Source organism: Cariama cristata, unplaced genomic scaffold (assembly GCF_000690535.1).
Source record: "Cariama cristata isolate BGI_N322 unplaced genomic scaffold, ASM69053v1 scaffold2573, whole genome shotgun sequence".
Classification (NCBI taxonomy): domain Eukaryota; kingdom Metazoa; phylum Chordata; class Aves; order Cariamiformes; family Cariamidae; genus Cariama; species Cariama cristata.
This window is the reverse complement of record NW_009609940.1, coordinates 1-22,416: the sequence shown is the minus strand read 5'-3', so window position 1 is coordinate 22,416 and position 22,416 is coordinate 1. Positions and strand designations below refer to the sequence as shown.

Sequence of the window (22,416 nt, the reverse complement as noted above, 5' to 3'; positions counted from 1 at the left end):
TTTATTAGTCAATATCTGTGCTGTTCACCGTCGGGTTCAGTTCCCCAGAGTTGGGGTGATGGAGCCACCAGGAAAGCAATTGCAGGACGCGAGTGACCGCACAAGTCTGTGCATGATGATCATTTTTGTCGCACAACTGCTGGTATCTAAGCAATGAGGAGTGAACCAGCTGTCACTCCCACTGTCACCAGCACATCTTTTCCCTGTCATACTTTTCCTACCCAAGGCATGTCACTGCCTTCAGGAGCCCCCAGCCCTTCCCTGGGTGGTCCCAGTCTCCTTAATTGTTCAAAACTGCCTGTGCAAGCAGCAGAACAGTCCATCCCACTCCGGAGATGCCCCACGGCAGAGGCCAGCGAAGGTGACCACCACCGGTACACAATGGGCCCTGGACAGGCTGTTTGGTAACAGACCTGCAGACACGGCACCGGTGGAGGGCCTGAACAACCTCCTGCATGGTAAGGTCACTGGCTGTGGAAGGGATTCTTGCATTTCCTCATAAAACAACCTGAGTATAATCTCTTCTGAACCATGCCTGTGGGCTAAGAAACAGCAATGGGCAGCCAAACTTTTCCTGCAGCTCTCAAGTTCAAGTTAGCTTGCAGTGCCAGAGGCTTTCATCAGATGAGTAAAAACTATTTGCACGTTGAGAGCTGTTCTTAACACTTCTCTTGGATCTGCCAACTGACAAGAAAAAAAAAAAAAAATCCCACTAACTACTCTGCCATTCACCCAGAGCCTGCAGTGCGATTTTGGGAGCTTCCTCACTAAAAGGAATAACTTATGGATGACCTGAGATACGACCTTGTTTAGGGGGCTTGAAAAAGCCCACATGAGCACACAGCCTGCTCCGAGCCCAGGCTGGGGCGAGCAAACATGGTCCTTGTCAGCATCTGCTCTCGCTTTGTCAGCCCCGTGCTTCAGCGCAGACCTTCCATCTGGTTCTGGCGGTGGGCACAAGGCTCCCAGCAGGGCTTAGCGAGAGCGGAGTCCAAGCCAGGCAGGACTTCAGCCCGAGCCGCAGCTGAAAGGTCACAGCATCACCACGCCAGCCACCATGCAGAGTGGGTGGAGAAGCAGCCGTGCAGAGCTGCTTACAGCACCCCAGCAGCTTGGTTTCTCTGTGCAGCCACTGAGTAGGAGTTGTGGCATGACATTTAGGAGGGGCTTGCAGGGACAGGCTTTGAGCAGATCACATGGCGAGCAGATCACACAGCAAGCCATCCAGCAGTCACTGTGCCTGGCACAGATTTTTTGTGACATTCACTAGGCACCAGGGGGACTGGAGCCAAAGCTGGTCCCCACTGGTGAAGTCATGGAAGCATCCAAAATACCTTCTTTTCATGAGTCCGTTGATCCCTGTTCATCATCTGTTGGTGATGACCTCTGCCTGCCTCTGCAGCGAGGGGCACTCACTAAAGGAACAGGCACCCCCAATGCCCAAAGCTGGCCTGTCCCCAGGGCAGAAGTCAACACCTCACCCTTGATGCCAGGCTGGTCCATGCAGCTTGCTGCGGCAGCTCTCCTCCTCATACTATAAGCTTACTAGAGATGCTGCAACAGTTACCCCCAGGGCCATTCCCAGAGTAACATTAACCAAACTGTGTACTACAGCAAAAAAAAGGGATTGATGATACGGATTTGTCCCCAGAAACACACCAGCAGCCACACTAGAGCCAATGCAGTGATGAATGGCGCAAGCAAAGCAACAGCAGTCCTGGAGGAAAGATGTTCCCCGCGTAAGCCCTTCAAGAAGATTTGGGAAGAAGGATCTGCAGTGCAGGAGCCCCCGGTCAGCAGAGCTCCACAGGAAGCTGCGATATTGGCCGCTGCCTGCCATAGCAATCTCATGTCTGTCACTCACAAATCCTCTGTTATTTCATTAGAAGGGTCAAAATGCAACAGGGAATTCCCAAGCCTGTCCACGCAGCTGCATTCAACCAGCCAAAGACTAAAGTTACTGTTCTTCAAAGCAGGCATGTATGCTCCACACTGGCCAAACACAGTCATTCCTGAGATTTACCTGTATTTTAAGCTGAAAAAAAACTTAGTCTAGGATTTCAGTTAGCAGACCACAGCTCTAGCCTCATGGCTTGGGCAGCCTTGGCTCCTAGAGCCAGATTACGTACGATGGGATGGGAGAAGCCCCTGATTGTGCCGCTGCCATCATCTGTGCCCAGGAGGAGAGGAGCAGGGCAGGTAGCTGCTGGCAAACTAGGAATAGCATCTCTTAATAGCAGTATTACAGTGTCCATCTTACCCTTCTGCTCCAGGGAGAGGGTTTGCTAAAACCTGACATTCAAAGGCTTCTCCCTTCAACTCTGCTTTTGCGTATGTGTAGTGCGTATGTCTGCGTGTACCACGTGTATATCAGCATGCACATATATAAAGCTTATACACGCACATGCATATTTCTGCAGAGCACAGTGTGGAGAGCGGTCCTCAGTCACACAAGCATCCTCCTGGCAAACACGTACTGGGCTACACATGATATTAACACACAGGCATCTCTGGTGACTTTGTCTCCCAGAAGGAGCTCTAGAGAGCACAGTGACAGAAACATTAATAATTGCCAACTCAAGGGCTCCACCAGGAGGAAAACCAGCCCAGATCACCCCCTCGGAAGGGGTAGAAGGAAGGTGTTCGTTCCTCTGGCAGGCTGGTGAGGGACCGGCAGGGAGGCCAGACTTGCTGTCCAACGACATTCAAAGGCAAGGACGAGAAATGTGGCAGAATTGGCTTAGCGCAGCATCAGTCGGCCAGGGGCTGGCCACAGCTCTGGGTGTGCTGCCACGCACATGGCATCCTCTTCTGCTGCAAAAATCTTACCAGTCCAGCAACTTGGCCTTCGTGCTGTCACAAAACACTCAGAGCGAGCTTGCTAATTGCCCTGTCTTCAGCCACTTTCTTTTCTTTCCCAGCAAGAGCTGGGAATAGTCACTGACCTCCTGCATTCTGCAGTGGTTTCACGACCAGAGAGCAGGGCTGGGAGCACGCTGCCTGCTTGTGGCTATTGCTGATCAAGCCATGGGTTTTGCTAGGACCTGTGTGTCTGCTTGAACGAGAACAGTGGGAGCTAGAGGCCATTTGGATGTTAAAAGGTGGGATTCCACTCATGAGCCTCAGTTCCCCTTGCAGCCCCCCAAGAGAGGTTTCTGCTCACCTGACCACAGCAGACATGTCCTTCATCAGACGAACCCCCTCAGAAGCACCTTCTCTGTCCCGCTGGCTACAATGGGAGTCATGCACCAGCCCTGGACTCCAACCCAGAGCACACAGACTGTAAAATGTAGGGATGCATCACAACTTCTCTCCCACACACCCCTGCATCAGGCTTTTTTAAGCATTATGGCCATAGTATGAGATGCGCAGAGCCAGACCCAGCTTGTCCACCTCAGAACCACATGGTTTCTGCCAAGACCCAGCACTGATGGGAAAGGAAGGGACCTTGTGCCCTTCATGCCTGTCTCAAGGAGGCATGAAATGGCAGCGGGGACAAGATTTTTGACTTGACAGCCCTGAGGGCACAGATGCCATCAGGTGTGAACCTCTGCCTGGCTGCAGGCAGGCCTGGCTGGCCCCAGCTGAGGGGGCTGAACCCCCCACTGCTGTGCCCAGCTGCACTCAGGGCACTCAACCCAAGGGCACGATGCCCTTGATATATCAGATATCAGATACCACCCACCAAAATTACATTTCTGGAGTGTTTCTTCTTTGAATCTAAGGGACTCCCAAGAGATTTCTCTTCAAGGCAGAAAATTCCAGAAGAAAAAAGAAAAAATTGTTTGCTCCCTAGTCTACAACCCCCTTCGCGGGAACAAGAAACAGCAAGTCAAGAGCTCACAAAGCACAAGACAGCATATGGAGCACTTGTAACTTTCTCCCACAACCCAAAAGCTGTGAACACCGACTTACTCTGGGATGGCCCAATTTTATTCTTCTGAATTTCACAAGAAAGCATGTAACTAGCAAACAAAGGCATGCTCCTCTCCATGTTCAAGTTTTATTGAAACTACACACATATTTCACACACAAATGAAGTGGGAGCTGTTGTACCAGACTTTGGTATCTCATATATGTTTAGAGAACCTGAGCACATAGCAGTTTCATCTTTGAATATTCTCTGTAATTTCATCTTAATTCACAACACTCAAAACTAATGTTTTTTAGTGACATAAAAATAGGTTCCATTCCTCCAACAGACCCATTTACAACATTTTCTCCCCCATCAACACAGTATTTCCAAAAGGAGCTGGATTTTCTCTCCGAGTCCATAGTTCCCTTGCAGTTGCAGGACACTAGTGAGGGACACCAGCTCCAGCTTTTCTCTGTATTCTCCACGTCCCCCTCTGCCTCCCCAAGTACCTTATGTCAAATGATGCAGGCTCTTCTCTAGGAAAAAAAAAGCTGTCCTGCCTCCATGCTCATTACATACTCATGACCTTTTATTGAGACCAAAAAACAGTCAGTTTTGCTGCCCATTTCTACATCAGGGACAATTGTTTGCTAGGAACCACACTAAGGTGGTCAACCTGTTTCATGGAAGTCGGGCACCCAGGGCTATGGCTGATCTGGGCTGGCAGGGAGATAACACTTACACCACCCCATCACCGATAACCCTGGGCTGTCAGCTCATCTCGTGCCAGGCATATCGAAAGCAGGACAAGATGTTTGCAACAATAAGACAGACTTATAAAAGCTCTTATACAAATTGCTGAACAGTAAAAAAAAATGCTTGGGTTTAATAAAGCAGAATCTTTTGTCTAGCTCATGTACACTCACCTCACTTTTGAAAAAAATGAGCATATCTGTTTGTAAATAATCCACCTACAACTGAATAGTATCCCTTCCACCCAAGTACCACTGCAGTATGTTAGCCATCCTTCAACTGCTCCATTCTCTGCATGTGACATCAAGAAAATTAAAAAAAAGTTTCCAGGCACACACTGGAACACACCAAAACCCAAAGAGCAGTCCTTTGTAGGATGCTGCTAATCCATACTACTTCCAGATTTGGTTTTGAAAAGTTTAATACCTTCCACCAGAAGCTCTTCCGTGACAACGGTTTCAATGGTTCACATTAAACACACAACTTGAAGTACCTTTGTACATTACTGGTGCTTCCTTACAGCCAAAGTAGTGTGTTTGTGGCACCTCAAGGGATAATCCCTGGGAACGATGTGCCTTCTCACCCCATCAATGCACAAGTTAAACCGAGAAGGGCAGAGTATCAAATCACCCAGCACAACAGAGGGAAGACAGACAACACCCAGAGCTGGCTGTTCCAGTGTCAGATGCCAACTGAAACTCAGCGCAACTACAGACTGCTAATAAGGCACTTGTTCATAGAAGCAGGGAAAAACAGGCAGCACAGGCCAAAGAACTACAGGATGTATTTTTTCTCCACTGTTAACAGGCTTGCCTTTTCAAGGATTATTCAAAGTCCACTGACCTGGTCAGTAACAGGTGTAAGACAAAAATCTTATGTATTTTATTTAAACTCCTACCAACGGCCACCAGGTTTCCAATCAGAGTAAAAACGTTTTCAGACAGAACCCAGGTTAATGGGGACATCAAACTGTATCCCTGGGTTTAATAAGATTTTATAGTTCATACCTTATTCAGGTCTTCCCACATTCACTTATTACTCTTATTTGCAGCAGGACGACAGGAAAGAGCTTTTACTCTAGACTAAATCTATAAACATGAAAATAGAAAACGTGAAAATAATTTATAGCAACATATATACATAGAGTGATACCTCACCTGGTTTTCAGATTAAAAAACCATAACATGAGGTAAATACGCAGTTTGCTTTCTTAAAACACTACCAAAGTCTTAAAAAAGTAGTAGTATCCAGGTCATTTTTAAAGACAGCAATCACAGCAGGTGAGTCAAGGGAATCTTAAAAAGGTCATCCTTTTAAAAAGCCATATACATTTTTTTAAAAAGGATCCCCCTTTTTTTTAATGACAGGGAAAGAAATATATTTACTCCTCAAACAACATGAAAACCCAGAAAAAAAATCCCAGTAGACTCCAATTCCAGGAGAGGAAATGAAGACAATTTCACAGCAGAAAGTGAGATGGGGAGAGGGAAACAGTCACCGTTTGCTTGCCAGGTTATCAAAAATCTGCATCCAGAGTGAAGACGTTGTCCATTGTTTCTGCCATAACAGCAAAACGTTGATACTCTGAAACCCGCTTCTCAAAGAAGTTTGTTTTTCCTTCCAGAGAAATATTCTCCATGAAATCAAAAGGATTTTCGGCATGAAAGGCCTAGGCAACAGAAACACTATTACTGTGGTGATTCTGATAGGGTAACAATGCTTTAAAAAAACCCAACAAACAAAACAGTCAAACCCTTTAAAACTTGATCATCCCTTGCTGTAATATGCTGTAGAATCTCTGGACACCTATCTAAGCAAATTCAGTACTGTCTCTCCCCAGGAGTTTGGTCCATGGTGAAGTTCACCCATGCAAGGTGCTTATTATCCTTCGAGGACTGCAGCACTTGAGCACAGTGTAAGTTCCCCACTACAAACCTGCAGAGCAGCTGAAGGGAAACAATGGCCTAAATTGCTCTTGCTCTTTTAAATAGCGAAGCATATATATTAATGCTGTGGTTTCGGCTGTCACCCACAGAAAGTGCAAGGGCTAAATATGACCTACTCCCAGGCACATTAAGAAAGTGCTTTGTGCTGACAACTTTCCTGGGCTGTCCTGGCAGGCCAGCATGTCAGGTAATTGCATCTCTTACCTTTGAGAACCCAAGCTCCATTAGTAACCGGTCTGCGACAAATTCAATATATTGTTTCATCAAAGTGCAATTCATTCCAATCAGACCTACAGGTAATGCCTCTGTTAGAAACTCCTGGAAGTTAAAATACAGATGACATTTACAGAAATGAAATTTAAAAAGGGAAAAGGCGAGAAGACACCTCTGTTTCACAGTAACACAATTTGTGATATTCCAAGCTCCCCTGGCAGTTGTCTGGATAAATAACTTGCATCATTAAACTCAACAAGTGTCTTCTGTTTTCAGTAGTTGTTTGACTTCCCTTCTTTTTAGCATGTTTTTCTGGTAAAAGCACAAGAATTTCTATTACTGCCCCTCTCATCTGCCTTTCACCAGCCCCCTTTAAGATCCCAAGCTTTAGTGTAAGTTTGAGCTCCAGGTTCAATAAAACCTACAGACCATACTAGTGGGAGCAGGAATAGATCCAGAAATCTCCTGTTTTCCTTGGCTTCCAGCCATTACAGAATGACAGACTGGAGAGGATAGTGATATACGTGAGTGCTGAACCCAGTCATGTATATGTTTAGGCATGGATGCAATACCCGTCAGTGTTGTGAGGCAAAGCTGGGGCATTTGTCATCATCACAGTAGTTAGATGACAACAGAAAAGAAAGAATGAACTATAATCCTGACAAACACTCAGCGGTGCAGAAACTTGTAGTTGCAGATGGGTGGCACTTCATGTGAAAGAACCTGACAGTAATCTCAGAAAAAAAACCCAGCACAGTACACGTGGCCAGAACAAACCGTGTCTTCTCCGGAGGACAAGCAGGGATGTGTATATAGTAGGAACAGACAAAGATCTTGAGAGGACAGAGGTAAACAAACTCTTCTTTAAGAGACAGTTGCAGTTGGACTAGATGATTGTTGCAGGTCCCTTCCAACTGGAACTATTCTATCCTGTACTAAATAAGAAAGCCTTTCTTCCTTTCTGTTGTTAAGGAGGAAACCAGCTGCCAGTTTCAGCTTCTCCCAGTTGCTTGACAACTGAATCAGAAAGTCTCTGACTCTTATTGTCACTATTAAGGAAGAGGCAAAGGATGGTATAATGCATCAGGGATCCAGGCCTGAGTCAAGTATCAAATATGGAATCCCAAAAGTTAGAAGTCAATTTATTTTTGCACATAAGACTGGTCCTGCGCTGCCTATGATGTTGTCCCGGCCAGGCTTACCTGCTCAATTTCAACAGCATTAATGATGATCTCACGGACCCGCTCTTCTGTCGGTCTGTGCACTAAATAATGGAACATTAGACAAGCAAAATCACAGTGTAGACCCTGAAATAACAGAGAATAATTTTTCAGTTTTTCCCTGTTCCACATAGCTTACTCTTACTTTGAGACAGCCTTATTCAGGTTGAAGCTTCTTAGCCTCAGTGTAGACCCTGAAATAACAGAGAATAATGAAAAAAAAAAAGTCAGTTTTTCCCTGTTCCACATAGTTTACTCTTACTTTGAGACAGCCTCATTCAGGTTGAAGCTTCTTAGCCTTCTGTTCTTTCACAGTCTTAATGTTACCATGTGTAGCGCTCACTTTTATTTGACAACCTAGTTAGTAACATCTGAAATCCAACACATGCCACCTATGACAAAATAATGTTCAGCATACATGTTTCTCAGGTAAATATTTCTGAGAGCTGTTCTGCTACTGTCAGGGATCCTACACAGAGCCCTGCTGGGTCCCTGCCTCACGCTTTTGCAGAGATGCTTTTGCAGAAAGACTCCTACTATCTGCCAGTTACCATAGACTGTTTAACCTGCTCTGCGCTTTGAGATACCTGTACAGAGATCACCGTTTTAAGTTCTTTTAGTAGCATTTCTTCCCTTGCTTCTCCTAACAGCATTTTCAGAAAGGAAAATTCAGATTAGAGTCACCAAATCCAAGATTAACAAGTTATCTCTCCACACAACATGCAGTTACTGTGAGGAATTTGCTACCACAACGTTCATAGGTTTGTAATACTTAAGGCTACCATAACCCAACTTCACATTTCACCCAGTTATCCTGCACAGAGCCCAGTAAATTGTGTTCATTTCCAAGATTTTCAGAAAAGCCTCCAGCCAGGATAATATAACATTAGGAAATGAGCAATCCCTCACAGTCTGAGGGGGCTACCAGACAGCTGCTCCAAGAGATGCCTCAGTGTCTACTTCAGCTTGCCTGGCTACAGCTTGAGCCTCTGGCTTCAGCCATACCCATTGCTGCTAGAATAAAGCAGCACCGTGCCACCATCTCCTCTCAACTGCAAGGTGGAGATTACAGCCTATAAGCACCATGAGGGTACAGCCAGAGTGAAAACCAGTTCAGAAGGATTTGGCAGACTATGGGCTACAAGAAAATCCAGTGCTACTGTTAAGGATCAAAACAAAAGCAAGAAGTGAAAACTTTTTCAGAAAGGCTACAAAATCCTTGTGATTCAGGTCACAAAACAGCCCTGAAATAACATAATTTGGGAAATACTCCCTCTCTGGGGACAGCATCAGCTGTCTGCTGCAGGGCTTCCCGTGGTCTTGTCCAGGCCAACATCACCAGCACGATGCAGGACGTGCCTGGCTTCTCACCTGAACCACCTCCTCACTGACTGGTGCTCCCAGCAGCTTTGCACCTTTAAGAATCAGAGATGCACCAGCTCAAAGAACAGCCTGGGAACTGAGCCTGCAGCTCAAAAAACATATTGAGCATTAACCATTTATCTGTTCAGGTGCATCAGAAAACAGTTTGTGTAGTTTTCCATTGCGTATTACTTTTACTGCCACTGCCTTTGTAACAGCATTTCCTGGTTTTCGATGCAGGTGCTGTGTGCACCAAGCCTTACCCTTCGTAACAGCTCTGCAGTTGGAATTATGCCAGTGGAACTCAAGAAAAATTCAGTCTTTTGGTACTTCTCTGCAGAGTTGAGCACAGTTACGCTGCTGTATAGAGGAACTTACATCTCATTCACCTGCAAGTGATCCCTCTAACAAACAAATACTTCCTCACTTGAATGGATCAGTTCATGATGACTCACAGAAACAGAAGACACAAGGAAGGACAAGGCTGAAAAACTGTTTGGTTTTGCTTACTGATCATATCACTTTCTTCAAAAGTGTCTTTTACATTAAAGGCATCTGGTAAGATGCCTCCTTTCAAATCAGTTTATCTATTCCATGGAAATTATTTCCATTATGATAAAGCTCTTTATTCTTTTAGACCAACTCTGGTAAGTCCAAACCACTAGCATGTTTATACTGCATATAAAACTGGTCTTTCCGCTTTTTCAGTCCTGACAGAGCTGTAAATTGTGCAGTGCCTTAAAACCAGGCCCCAACCGTAAGCAACCACTGCCAACTGGCAGGCAGCGGTGCAGGAAGCAGTGAAAAGAATGGGCATTTGTCAGCACACGGCCTGCCACGTTCACTGTGCTGACATGTGGCCCCTCAGACACATCACATCTTAAGCTAAGAAGCACCCCCCTCTAACACAGATCTGTAGCTGCCCCCTCCCAGGAGATTCCATCGCTGTGCAGTAGCACAAGAACATGGAGAGGAACAGTACCTGCTGCTTCTGCAGCAACCTGCCCCAGCTGGCCAGGCAACATATGCAGAAGGCCCGCTGCAAGCTCTGGGACCCACAACTAGGGGCAGATGAGAAGTGGTACACAGAGGCCACTTGAACCTGACCGAAGAGTTAAGGTAGAGCAAGACTCAGTCATGTCCTAGCTAGGTTCTTGCCCAAACCAGTCCCCACTGCAGTTGGGGACTGTGCAATTCCACACCAGCCCTTGGACAGCCAGGCCTTTGCCTCCCTTCATGGCACAGGAAAAAACATCCCCTTCAGTCCAAAAAGTCCACCTCTTTGATCACGCTATGCATTGGGATATTGCTAATATTTATGTTTACTCCCTTTAAAAACAAGTATTTCTGCTGAGAGACATAGCAGCACCTGGGCTTCAAGTTCCTTAGTAACTTCTAGCTAGAAGTCTCCTTCTTTCCCCCTTCCACAAATATTCTGGGAATAGCCTGCTCCTTTGCAGGACTCCAATATTCCTGTGTCAGCAGGTACAGCTCCTCCGTCAGGCTGCAGAAACAGGATCAGGCACTGCTCTGGGTCAAGGAAATCTCTTTTCAGTGCTGCCTAGGAGGTGATGTTCAAGCAAACGCAGAAGGCTTACTACAGGAGAAGCTCTAGGGAGCATGGCCTGCAGTTATCCGGCAGGTAATCAGGACCTCTGTCCTACCAGGACAGTGGACCTGCCCTGGAAAACTCTGCTGCTGACACTGGCTAGCAGAGAACCAACTCAGACTTCTACCACCTCCTTGGTCTCCAATACTATCAACATTAAAAAGGCTCCATCGTACCCAGAAATGCATCTCCTACTTGCTGCTGGACTCTCTTTTTCACTGGTTCCTATCCAAACACTGCTTTCTGCTCTCTTCACCTTCCCTCCAACCCTCCCTGCCACCAGAGGTGGGCTGCAGTGGCAAGACTATGAGATCTTTACGAATATAATTCTGCCCTTCCCCTGGAAACTCACTTTCCTTCCCAGACAGTATGTAGGACATGACACATTACCTCATCTCTGCTAATGAGTTCATTGGAGAAAGTCAGTCCAGGCATCAGGCCCCTCTTCTTCAGCCAAAAAATAGCAGCAAAGGAACCCGAAAAGAAGATGCCTTCAACTGCAGCAAAGGCAACCACTCGCTCACCTGTTTAACATAACACATTTTCAGTTAAACACAAAATAGTGTATTGCTCGTCAGCAAGATGGACCATTTGCATCAGACCGACCGGTGCTGGAGAGGAGCAATCCCCTTTGCAGCACCAGGTGCTGTATCTGACCGCATCTTTCAGCAGAAGTTCCTAAGGCATACAGGGTCTACACACGCAACAGCACTTAACCACAGGCAACCCCGGCAGAACTGCAGAACCAGGGCATCCACTGAAACTGCCACAGGTCAGAATGGAAAGAAAGTGGCCAAGACATTAGTACTCCTTTACCTCTTTCTCCTAAAAGGCAGGAAAATGGCTGTGTAACTAATAGACAAAACTGAGAGAAGGGGGAATCTCCTACAAATTAAATAAAAAATCCTACACCTCAATTTCTGCTTGTTGAGAATCTACATAAAACCATGTTCTTACAAGAGTGGAAGAGCACAGAACATAATTCATCAAGACACAAATAACTATTTATGTTATCCCACCTTTCATCCAAGGAAAGCACAGCATTATTGGTCCCAGTTCTCCCTATTCTCTACAGGAATGTATTTCTTCAGACTACAAGACCATCTGACTGCTTGCTGAAGACACATCATTACATGTACTCTATTTTAAACAACTTCACAAGATCCTTGGGTATATTCGAACATGAAGAGCTTTTGCATTAAGTGCTGGTGCCTTTTCCCAGTGAGAACTGCACAGAATTTTGTTTAAAAAATAAAATAACCCCAAAATAGCCAGATGTTCCACTTCCTCTACGAGATGCAAATGCCATCTGCTGGCTCATCTGAAGAAATTCAAGTTAGGAAAAAAAGCATGAAGAGCTACACGACCTTACAAGTATCACAGAAATTACTAAGGAAAGAACTTGTCTGGCAACACTAAAAATCTCCTACGTTACTTCTAGAGAGGAGTGGAGGAAGGTTGCTCATACAATATAGGTTTAATGAAGCACAAGACTGAAACTCAATATGGTTTTACTACATTCCACCTGACTAGTATCAAACAAATGAGTTATGCTGAAACAAAAATCGCCCATCAGCAGCACGACATAACATGAATGCACGCCAGGAGGCTGACAGTCCAGAGAACAGATACAGCAATTGAACCCGCTCCATGAGAAATCAACCAAAGCTGCAGAGACCCAGTTGCAGGCCAGGTCCCCAAGCTGGAAACAAGCACCAAGCAAACAAGACAGGCGGCAACTTTCATATACCTTATCTCATAATCCATACCTGTAAGACCTGGCCCCCTAAATGTTTTAAACTTGGGAAGTTTCAATAAGATGAAAAAATAGAAGAGTAGAGATGTACTTTACAAAAATTTGGATAGGATGCATCAACTTTGGGGGCAGGGGGTGGGGGGAACATTGCTTTTTGAGTTAGGGAACCTTCTCATTCCTGGCACACCACACACTGCTGTGACTCAACTGAAGGAGATAAAGAAGGGACTCCACACACAGCAAGCAAAGCCATATTGGGGAGGCAGGGGGATGCTCCAGGACAGGAGAATCTACAGCTACAAAAAGAACCTCACTCAAATAAGAGCCGTGAACAACAAATGCTGCAAAAGAATGATATTCAGATTTATTTTGTTAGCCTGACTGAATCTCCCCATCTCCTACACTTTCTCTAAGTATAGAGGATGTTTGGTTTAGAAAATCCACCAGAGTCTGCCCGTTATTCATTTCAGCTACAACACATCCTTCAGAGTCAAGACTGTAAGCTGAATGCAGAACACTGGAAAGGATGCCCTGCACCATGCTGATGGAAGCTGAGCCAGTAACCCAGCTCTGAAACGAGATACAAGAACTAGAAACCTGGTCCCAACAGCAAACCAGAAACACCAGAGACAGATGATTCTTGAATCTTTTTTGCTCAGGCTCAGTCATGCTGTTAAAAAAAAGGCTAACATCACACATGAATTTGTCTATATGAATATGAACACAGAAAAAGTCTGAACTTGGAAGACTTCAGCTGCCCAGTTCTGAACACTGGAGTACAAAATAGGAGTCAACTGGAAGAAATTATCAGAACTCCTAGAAAACAAGGTCTACAACCAAAAAACTGAAGAAACTAGGGTTGTCCAGTATAAAGACAAAAAGACAGAGAAACCCACAAGCATTTTTCGTAACATGATTCTAGTGGCCCCTGCCTTTACTATATTGCTTTAGTTGAAGATAAAAACATACATGTTCAACAGAAGTTACTTAGTTCCTTAGTTAAACCTGAGACCCACGACCCACTACATCATCTGTGAAGAATTTCATTTCACATCCCAGGGATGCAGCTCACTCTGAGGATTACTTTGTGACATGTGCAACAGAAACAAGTTTTTAAGAAGCTACACACCAAAAGTGGATTCTCTGTCTTCAATCCACTTCAGAGCCCAATCTGCTTTCTTCTTGACACAAGGCATTGTTTCAATAGCATTAAATAAGAAATCCCTATAGAAGAAAACAAAGAGAAAACATCAAAATAATAAGAAGTGATTTATGTAAATCTGCCCTGGTTGTCCCTACTGGCTCTACCAGACAGAGGAAGCCGGTACGCTAGGCTCTGAACTAACCCAAGTAAGAGACTGTTCCCACCCCAAAGGGGTGATGATCTCTGATAACAAAGGCACAGGGAGGCAGATGTGCAGAAAGTGACAAATCAAAGGTCTCAGAGGAGGCAAGCTGCAGAGATGGGAAGTGAACTCAAATGTCTCATCCCAGGAGCGCCCACCCACCAGACCATGCTGCCTTTCAGACTTCAAGCCAGATGGCAGCCACTTCCTACCCACCAAGCTAAACCTCATCTTGCCCAGCTCCACAAAAGGAACTGGACAATTCCCACGAGCACAGGCTCTGTTCCCATGCTAAACACCTGACAGAAAACCTTGCAGTCCTCCCACTGGCACCACACAGGATGCCACTGTGGGAAACCAAGCTCTGCCTGACCATCACCATGGTGGAGTTTCTGAGGGAAAGTGCTTCTCTTCAAATGTATTACCATTTGGACTAGGAAGTGTTCCAGACAACAAAGGTGATGGGGCTCTCCAAAGAACCCAATACTTTAAAAATAAGCAGTTTGAGTTGTATGAAAAAGCACTGACAACAAAAAATCTGAAATGATGCAATACATTGATTAGTGCACGTTAGAAACACCAGTTGGATCACGACTACTCCATTTCCTGAGGCAGAACCTTTACTGATGTGAGAGCAAGCACCTGAGGAGCACAATAACCACAAGGAGCTTGTCTAACCTTTAACAACATTTCACATAGTCCACACTTCCTGCAATCAAAGATTTATACAAATATTAACTAACCTTCTGACACTCCCACACAAGTCTGTTGGTCAGAAACACTTTTTTCCATTTTGGGGGTCAGGCACGCAGGCCTTGAAAGCATTAAGGAACTGTCCCCAACTCCCCCAGAAAGTCAGTGTGAAACAGAAGACAGCTGCTGCTGCTGCCCAACAACAGTGCCACTGGATTAGGTGACAGATCTCCCGTGGGTGTGTAACACATCCAGAGGTTTACCTTTTCTCAGGATCTTTGATGTAGGTGTCTATGAGCAAGCTGTACATCTCTGAGTGAACGTTCTCAATAAGAATCTGAAAGCCATAGAAACAACGAGCTTCTGGGATCTGCACCTCCTGACTAAAACGTGCCACCTACCAAAACCAGAAAGCACAGCAATGAGTACAGTAAAACCAGTCCTGCAGGACAGTACTCTAAGCTTAAAGGGAGAGACAATAGATCCCTACCACAGAGAAAGGATGGGAGCAGTTCGGCCATACTTTATTCACAGATATGTCAATAGGATAGGTATGGTGCAGAAGAAAATAAAGCAAGCTAGCTAGAAGTAAATACATCTGCGGTGCATACTGGATACAGAGCTGCAGTGCAGCATGAGGGCAAACGTATACAGGAGGAAAACAGCAAAACACTGCAATAGCAAACACTTCATATTGAACTTTTTGTTCATCATTGAAAAAAATAAACAGTATGACGTAAGACGTGTTCCTGAAACATACGCACATATACTATGACATATTCTACACGTTATAGACATTCAAGATCTAAACTGAGCATTTGCAGTCAGATACCACTCATAACCTGTGGTGAGACATTCTGCAGCCCAGAACCAATTTCAACAGAAAGATCTCCCCCCCTTTTAGCAGCACCCACCTGCAGCCCTAAAAGATTCTAGGATGCCGTTCAGCAAGAGCAAAATGGATTTTACCAAAATAAAGAATACAGAGCATGACAAAGCACAATCCTCCCCTACTTCTCATCTAACGCAAGTACAGGAAAAAGCATGGGGTTCTATTAAGTTATTGAGAAATGTGGATCAACACAGCCAGGCAGGAGGCTGAGCTTAAAAACTGTGTCCAAGAGCGATGTGATCTGGAGTCTTGCTGACCACAGTTGACCCAATTTAACTCAGACACTCGCCTCAGCAAAACAAGCTGCTTATTCCCCTTGGCAAAGGTGAGATGATGGGAAGGAAAAAAAGCACACAATTAATAAACTTAAGCATGAATGCGAGAAAACCAAAATGAAAAGCCAATAAGCCAATAAAATAAGTATTCAAGCCATCTGTAAAGCTTTCTCACCAGGTTTTCATTTACAATTCCATCACTGGCTGCAAAAAATGCCAGAACATGAGAGATAAAGTATTTTTCATCTGCTTTCAACTTGTTCCAGTGAGGAAGGTCCTTCGACAAGTCAACCTAATGAAAAGAAAAAAAAGAAAAACCTTATTGCCCTTTTGAGTTTGTCATTCTGTATGAACAGAAGCAGCCTAGTCAAATGACTGAGGCAGAGTTTTGTTGTTTGCTTTCAAATTTTTACATGTAAAGAATTTAAACACATGTGACTGTAAAAGACAACAGACACACTGCAGTACTGCTGTCTCCCTTTGCAACAGTAACATCACGTGTTTGCTTCGCAGTTTACACTTTTGTAACTTGGAACAAAAATTAGCGTCTATTGAATTACAAATAAATCAGATTTTGAAAAGCATTAGTATCCTCTTCTTGTGAGTACGAACATGCACAAATAAGCAGAGCTCACTCTGCGACACAAACTCTACTTGAAATAAAGGCTGATACTGCAAGTAACCCATACTCAGGTGTGCCAAAAGATGGACTGAGGGGGCTTTTGCCTTTGGCAGGTGTTCAGCCTCCATCCTGCCAAAGAATGGCACAGGGTGAAGGCTGTACAACTGCTCTCCTCTACCAGACTGAACTCTAGCCACAGCAGAAAACCACAACTTCCTTTGCATAGGCCTTTTTTGTTTGTTTGTTTGTTTGGAGGGATTTCTGAACCACAGCAGCAGTTAAGTAGGGCCAGATGTGAAAAATACAGAGGTCTAAAAACTTATATATGTGTACATGTGTGTATGTGTATAAACACTTATACACACAAACCAGTTCTACAGTTACCTTTCCAGTTCATTTGGAAACACCAACAGACGGCTGGACAGCATACGAAGGAATCAGTAATACGATAAAAGGGCAATGCTGATCAGGCAGGGGCTTAAATGCCTTTTCTTTAATGGCTTAAATCAACCTCTACTGCAACAGGGCAGCAAGCCGCTCAGGAAGGCAACAGAATAGCACTTCTACAGACAGCTGCTCCTTGCCATCCCAGGATTGTTTCTGGCCTATTTAGAGCCTGCCAGTGCTTTCAGCTCACTGCTCTGCAATTGCAGATCACTGCTCACAAACAAGCAAAGGCTGCAGAAGCTTCGAGTTGTAACAACCAGCTCAGCTGGTAGGTAATCTCTCCAGATTAGCACAGCCTCCACTGCTGCAAGCACAGCGAGCTGAGTACTGCTCAAGCCTGGCTAACCAGCAACCTTGGGGAAAAACTTACAGCTTGCGTTATAACACGGGGCAAGCATCTAACCAGGGCAATCAAGAGTCAATTAGAAGCACTTTTAGCAAGCGCCCCTGATAACACCACCTTTCTGGAAATTAGGTGCCTAACTTAAAGAACAGCATTCACATGAAATTGCCCAGAACATCTTACAGGGGCAAGGAGTTAACTGCAGGTACAGAAACCACAGCAGGGTAGAAGCTATCAGACCACAAATTAGAACTATCTGACTTAGGCCTCCCCCTATAACCAGAGAAGCTTCCCAGGATACAATTCCGCCTCATCCTAAACCAAACACCTAAAACAGCTCCGCCAAATCACCCCGTGGAAGCAGCTTTCTTTCCACTGTCCTAGTGCAGGCACCTCATGTTCAATGCAGTTAACTCCAACCCTTACAACACAGAAGCCAGCAGGAGAGCTGGGAAGGAAGAACCAGGACCCCAGCCTGAGCACCTTGTGCCAACACACTGACCCCAGGACTCACCTCTTCTGCTGTCCAGAAGGAGGCCTGAGCCTGTTTATACATTTTCCATATGTCTGGGTACTGGATAGGGAAGATGACAAACCGGCGGGGATTTTTTCTGAGAAGAGGCTCCTCGTCAGGGTCCAAGCCATTTTCAGCAGCACTCGGAGAGGAGCTCTGAAGATAAAGCACAGTTCTAGTTAAAGTTGACGTTACTTATTCCTCCTCTTCCCTGTATCCCAAAGGTGTGGTTAAAAAGCCACCCGTGTCATGCAGCTACCCACCTGCTCCCCTTGGGGGGCCACACTACCCATCCCTGGGGTACCTGCCCCCTGACCCTCCATCCGTGCTCCCACTGCTGGGGCGGCAGCGCTGCCTGCCTGCCTGGCTCTACCCGGCACCACTCACACCAACCACCCCCTCCCAGGTGCACGGGTGCCAGGAACCTCCCGACACCTGCGTGCCAAAGAGAAAGCCTTTCTGCAGTGCGAGGAGGAAATCTGCCCCAGCAGACAACATCAGCCACTGCAGTGCACATGGGGAGGTATGGGCAAGGTCCCTCCACACTCCCACCAGCCTGCACCCAGCACAGCTCTGCAAGGCTCACCGCCCATGTCACCTCCAAATCATTTGCTTTACATTGAGCCACTTATGCCTGGATGGACTTCCTTAGAAACGCCATGAGACCACAGCAACTAATCCCGTTTGGTAGAGGAACAGCCCTGTGCCACAGCGAGTCTGCATGGAGGTCTGTGTATGCAATCCCGCAGTGAGCAGAAGGCAGCCCGCACACCAGCGCAGGTCTGGAGCCTGCTCTGGAGGCTGTCCCTCTCATGCAGGTACGAAGCTATGTGCCTCTCTTTCCAACAGCGGGCAGCAGGAAAACCCCTGCCTGGAGTCACCCATCCCCACCCCGCTTCCTCTGTGTGGGCTCCTGGAGAACACCCATGCACAGAGCTACCAGCCCGGCCAAGGTGGGGACAGCTGACGTTTCGGAGCCCGGCCAGTGAAGAGCAGCATGGAGAGGGCACTCCATGAGCAGGGCCTTCACCTCGTCTCCAGCTGGGGACATCTGTCCCTGGGATCAATGCCAGACAGCATCCCTGCCATGCATGTCACCAAGCATCTACTGAAGACAACTGCTGTGAAGAGCTGTCAGGACAGCAAGCTGCAGCCTCTCCAGAAGGGCTGGTGGCTCACACTGATCAGAAGTTTAGCCAGCAGGATGCCTTTCTGGGTCGGTTTTGAGATCCCACTGATGCTGCTGTAGAGAATAACTAACCACAGGCAGCATACAAGGTATTATATATAATACAGCAGGGAAGGGAAATAAAAAGTTTTAAATACCACTGCTCCTGCCCTTCTAGGAGGTGCCAAAGTCTTTAGTTAGCTTGTAACCACTCACATAATAAAAAGTAATCCTTTACTTCAATTTGGAAAATACCCTCAAACAAATAATTCTGCTCACATTTATAGAAAAACCAAACATACATGGACATTGCATAGCTAGCATATGTACCGCAGAGTCCCAAAGAAAACACATCAGGAAGCACATTCTGGGTTACAATTTTACCATTTTATTATATTTTTAAATATTACTCAATTACATGAGACAAATTTCCCAGCATCATCTTGCAGAGTCTCTGCCAAAGGCCACAAGAGTGCAAGACCTTTTGTATTCCCCGGGATGCAGAGATGGTCGCAGTAACCCACTGGAAGTGCCACAGGGGAGAATGCGGGTCCAGCGGCGACAGCATCCTGCCTTAGCACACACCTTCTCAGGGCCTGCCATGCAGCCAGCATCTCCATCTGCTTCTGCACCAGGCATCATCCTTGAAAAAGAAAATACTGCAAAAGTCTTCCTTGTTAGCTCAGCGTTTTCCTGAGCAAAACCCTTCTATATTGCCTGGGGACTATCCCCAAGCACTTATCTTGGCCTAACAAGGTGGACTAGCAGTTCCTAACCTCAACCTTGACGTTCCTGAGCCATTCAAAAGCCAGCATTCAAGGCCCATAATGCAGGGAAGTAACTTGAAAAATACTTCTAGTGTACAGAAGTGAAGCTGAGCACAGGAAGAGTGAAGTTCCAGGATGGCATGAAAACTGGAGACCAACACTGAGACAAGGAACTCTTGTCATTTTTCCTATGGCTTTTAACAGCTGCCATGCCACATACCACAGAGAGAGGGGTCAACACACCAGAAATACTGTCAATGCGCAGTGGGACAGAAAGGCGAGAGGAGACAAAAAGGCCTGTGAAGAAGCGTGTATGCTCTGAGGAACTGTGATGGCAGGAAAGCAGAAGGACAGCTTCCAGGAGCCAAAGACTCAGAGTGATGGCACGACCCTGAGAAGGACCACCACACAGAACTGGAAAATAGCACAGGTTTTTTAAAAAAAAGGTGGTGGGTGGGGTCATTTTAAAAAAGGAAGGGTCAGCCCACAGAGACTACACCATACTGGAACCTCCCTCTCAACCCACCTGCCCTAACCGCTTCTAGGGTGAAGAGAAGTTTCACAGACAGGCTCCATTTCCAAGTTGGCAGGCAGGCAGCTGCTGGCTACAAGACAGTCCTATCTCTCTCCATTTTGGTTTGCATTCCTCTTAGCCAAAGTTTCAGCAGAGTAATACTCGTTACCTAGCCTGTTTGTTAATCAGTACATGTCTTGGTACAACTCAGCTGAAAATTCACGGAAGATCCTCCTGTAATTCACTTTCAGATGCACAGCACATTCTGACCATTGCCGGGGCTTCAGAGCAGCCACCACCTTGTGCTGAAGGAGCACAACGCATTCCCAGCCCTGCCTTCCTGGCCCTGGGGGGCACTGGCAGGGATGTGGGGAGCTGGAGAAGGTAACAGTCACAAGGCCGATACATCTCCTGCTTTCAGTCTGCACCCTGGATCTCCTTGATCCTATGATGGTGCATAAAACAGTCAACACTCGCCATAATAATAAAGAGTATCCAGTTTATAACGCTAATGTGCTATTTTCTGTTCAGACAGCATGAGTCAAATGCATAAAAGAGCTGAACCTGGCGGGCACAGCCCAACCCCTGCTCTAGCAGGGTCAGCCAGAGCAGACTGCCCAGGACCATGTCCAGCCGCAGTTTCAGCATCTCCAAGGATGGACACTACACAACCTCTACAAGCAACCTGTGCCAGGATTTGACCACCTTTACAATAAAAAAGTGTTTTCTTATGTGCAAATAAAACCTCCTGTGTTTCAGTGTGTGCTCATTGCCTCTGGTCCCACTCACAGGGCAGAGCCTGGCTCCATCTCCTTTACTCCCTCCATCAGGTACTCATACACACTGATGAGATCCCCTGGAGCCTTCTCTTCTCCAGGCTGAACAGGCCCAGCACTCGCTGCCTCTCTTCATACGACAGACGCTCCAGTCTCTTAATCATCAGCCCTCTGAGGGACACACTCCAGTACATCATATCTCTGTTATTCAGCAACTGCTAGAGATAAACTCTTCTGGTGATGACAATAAACCCAACGGACAACAAAGACTGCCTGGTGGTAGTGAAGCTCTTTCCATTAATTTCAAATTCAGCAAACTAGGAAACAATTAACATATATATACACGTACAACCACCACCCCACAGCAACAGCTGTTGGGCTATGTGCACAAGCAGCTCAGTTACATGCCCTTTATCAGTTGTAGCCAGCGAAAAAGTTAAAGGCGCTCACAGAGCCAGCACTGTGATGAAACACATACCACATCACGGTATGTGACCATGAACCCTTCTGCACCCCAGTAAGAGACTGCATGTGCATCCCATGAGCTCCCAAAGGCTTCAGGCCTGCCCTGGGCAGCACAGGCCATGCTAGCGGTGAGACTGGGAAGATCACCGGCACTCCTGAGAGAGATGGGCTCCAGCACACAGCAGCTGAGGAGCACAACGCCTGCTGGTTCTGCATGCCCGGGAGATGCACAGGACAGCTGTTTGCCTCTGGCAGGCCAGAGCGAGCGCCTCTTCATTGCGGGTACACCATGCTGCTGTTCACAGAGGGAAACATAAAGGGCTTTTTCAGCCTTGTTTTTAACACAGCACATCCCAGTTTTTGGAAACTTGAGTACTGCTGAGATGCAAATGTTTGGGAAGACCACATGGGTTTCTCTGCTGTAAAGATCCTCTACTTACACACACCTCAGCCTGGCTTCGCAGGGTCGTACTGGGGAGAACCCAGAATGGAGCTCAGACAGCTCCTGGGAGCAGACTCTCCTGGTCCACAGGGGCTGGGAAGCCAGGACCACCCGAGAACACCGGTGCCTGCCTCCATGGCAGCTCAGGGCAGAGGGGACAAGCCCTGCCTTCCCGGCCCCAGGCAGGCACAGGTCTGCAAGCCCAGACCCCGACAGGGTGGCAGGGCCCTGCACTGCCCGGACCCTCTGCCAGCCGACCCAGGGCCTGGCCAAGACCAGGGCCGAATCCCGGCTGGCTGTATTTATTCATCACACGTACACTTTCAGTGCTCCCCGCGGGCACCGTGCCCGAAGGGTACGACCCTCCGGAGCCCGAGCAGGACGAGGGCTCAAGGGCGACCCTGTGCCCTTGCCAAGGCTATCCCAAGTGCGGCCAC

At 46.6% G+C, this 22,416-nt stretch overlaps 1 protein-coding gene across 1 annotated transcript; it reads right to left on the bottom strand.

Moving 5' to 3' along the window:
- Nucleotides 1-5,960: 5,960 nt before the first annotated feature.
- On the bottom strand, nucleotides 5,961-18,170 carry LOC104159703 (ribonucleoside-diphosphate reductase subunit M2 B). The gene is made up of 9 exons (XM_009697685.1): nucleotides 18,111-18,170; nucleotides 17,848-18,003; nucleotides 16,097-16,213; nucleotides 15,018-15,151; nucleotides 13,845-13,939; nucleotides 11,350-11,483; nucleotides 7,971-8,075; nucleotides 6,760-6,873; nucleotides 5,961-6,278 (listed from the first exon to the last, which is right to left on the bottom strand). The coding sequence occupies exons 1-9, from the start codon at nucleotides 18,168-18,170 to the stop codon at nucleotides 6,126-6,128; spliced, it is 1,068 nt and encodes a 355-aa protein (XP_009695987.1). The 3' UTR covers nucleotides 5,961-6,125.
- Nucleotides 18,171-22,416: the final 4,246 nt, after the last annotated feature.

Coding starts and splice junctions, on each gene's coding strand:
- LOC104159703 (XM_009697685.1), bottom strand. CDS start 18,170: ATGGAGGGTCAGGGGGCAGGTACCCCAGGGATGGGTAGTGTGGCCCCC. Junction 11,484..13,844: donor AGACAGAGAATCCACTTTTG/GTGTGTAGCTTC, acceptor TATGTTAAACAG/GTGAGCGAGTGGTTGCCTTT. Junction 8,076..11,349: donor AACTCATTAGCAGAGATGAG/GTAATGTGTCAT, acceptor CTGTTATTTCAG/GGTCTACACTGTGATTTTGC.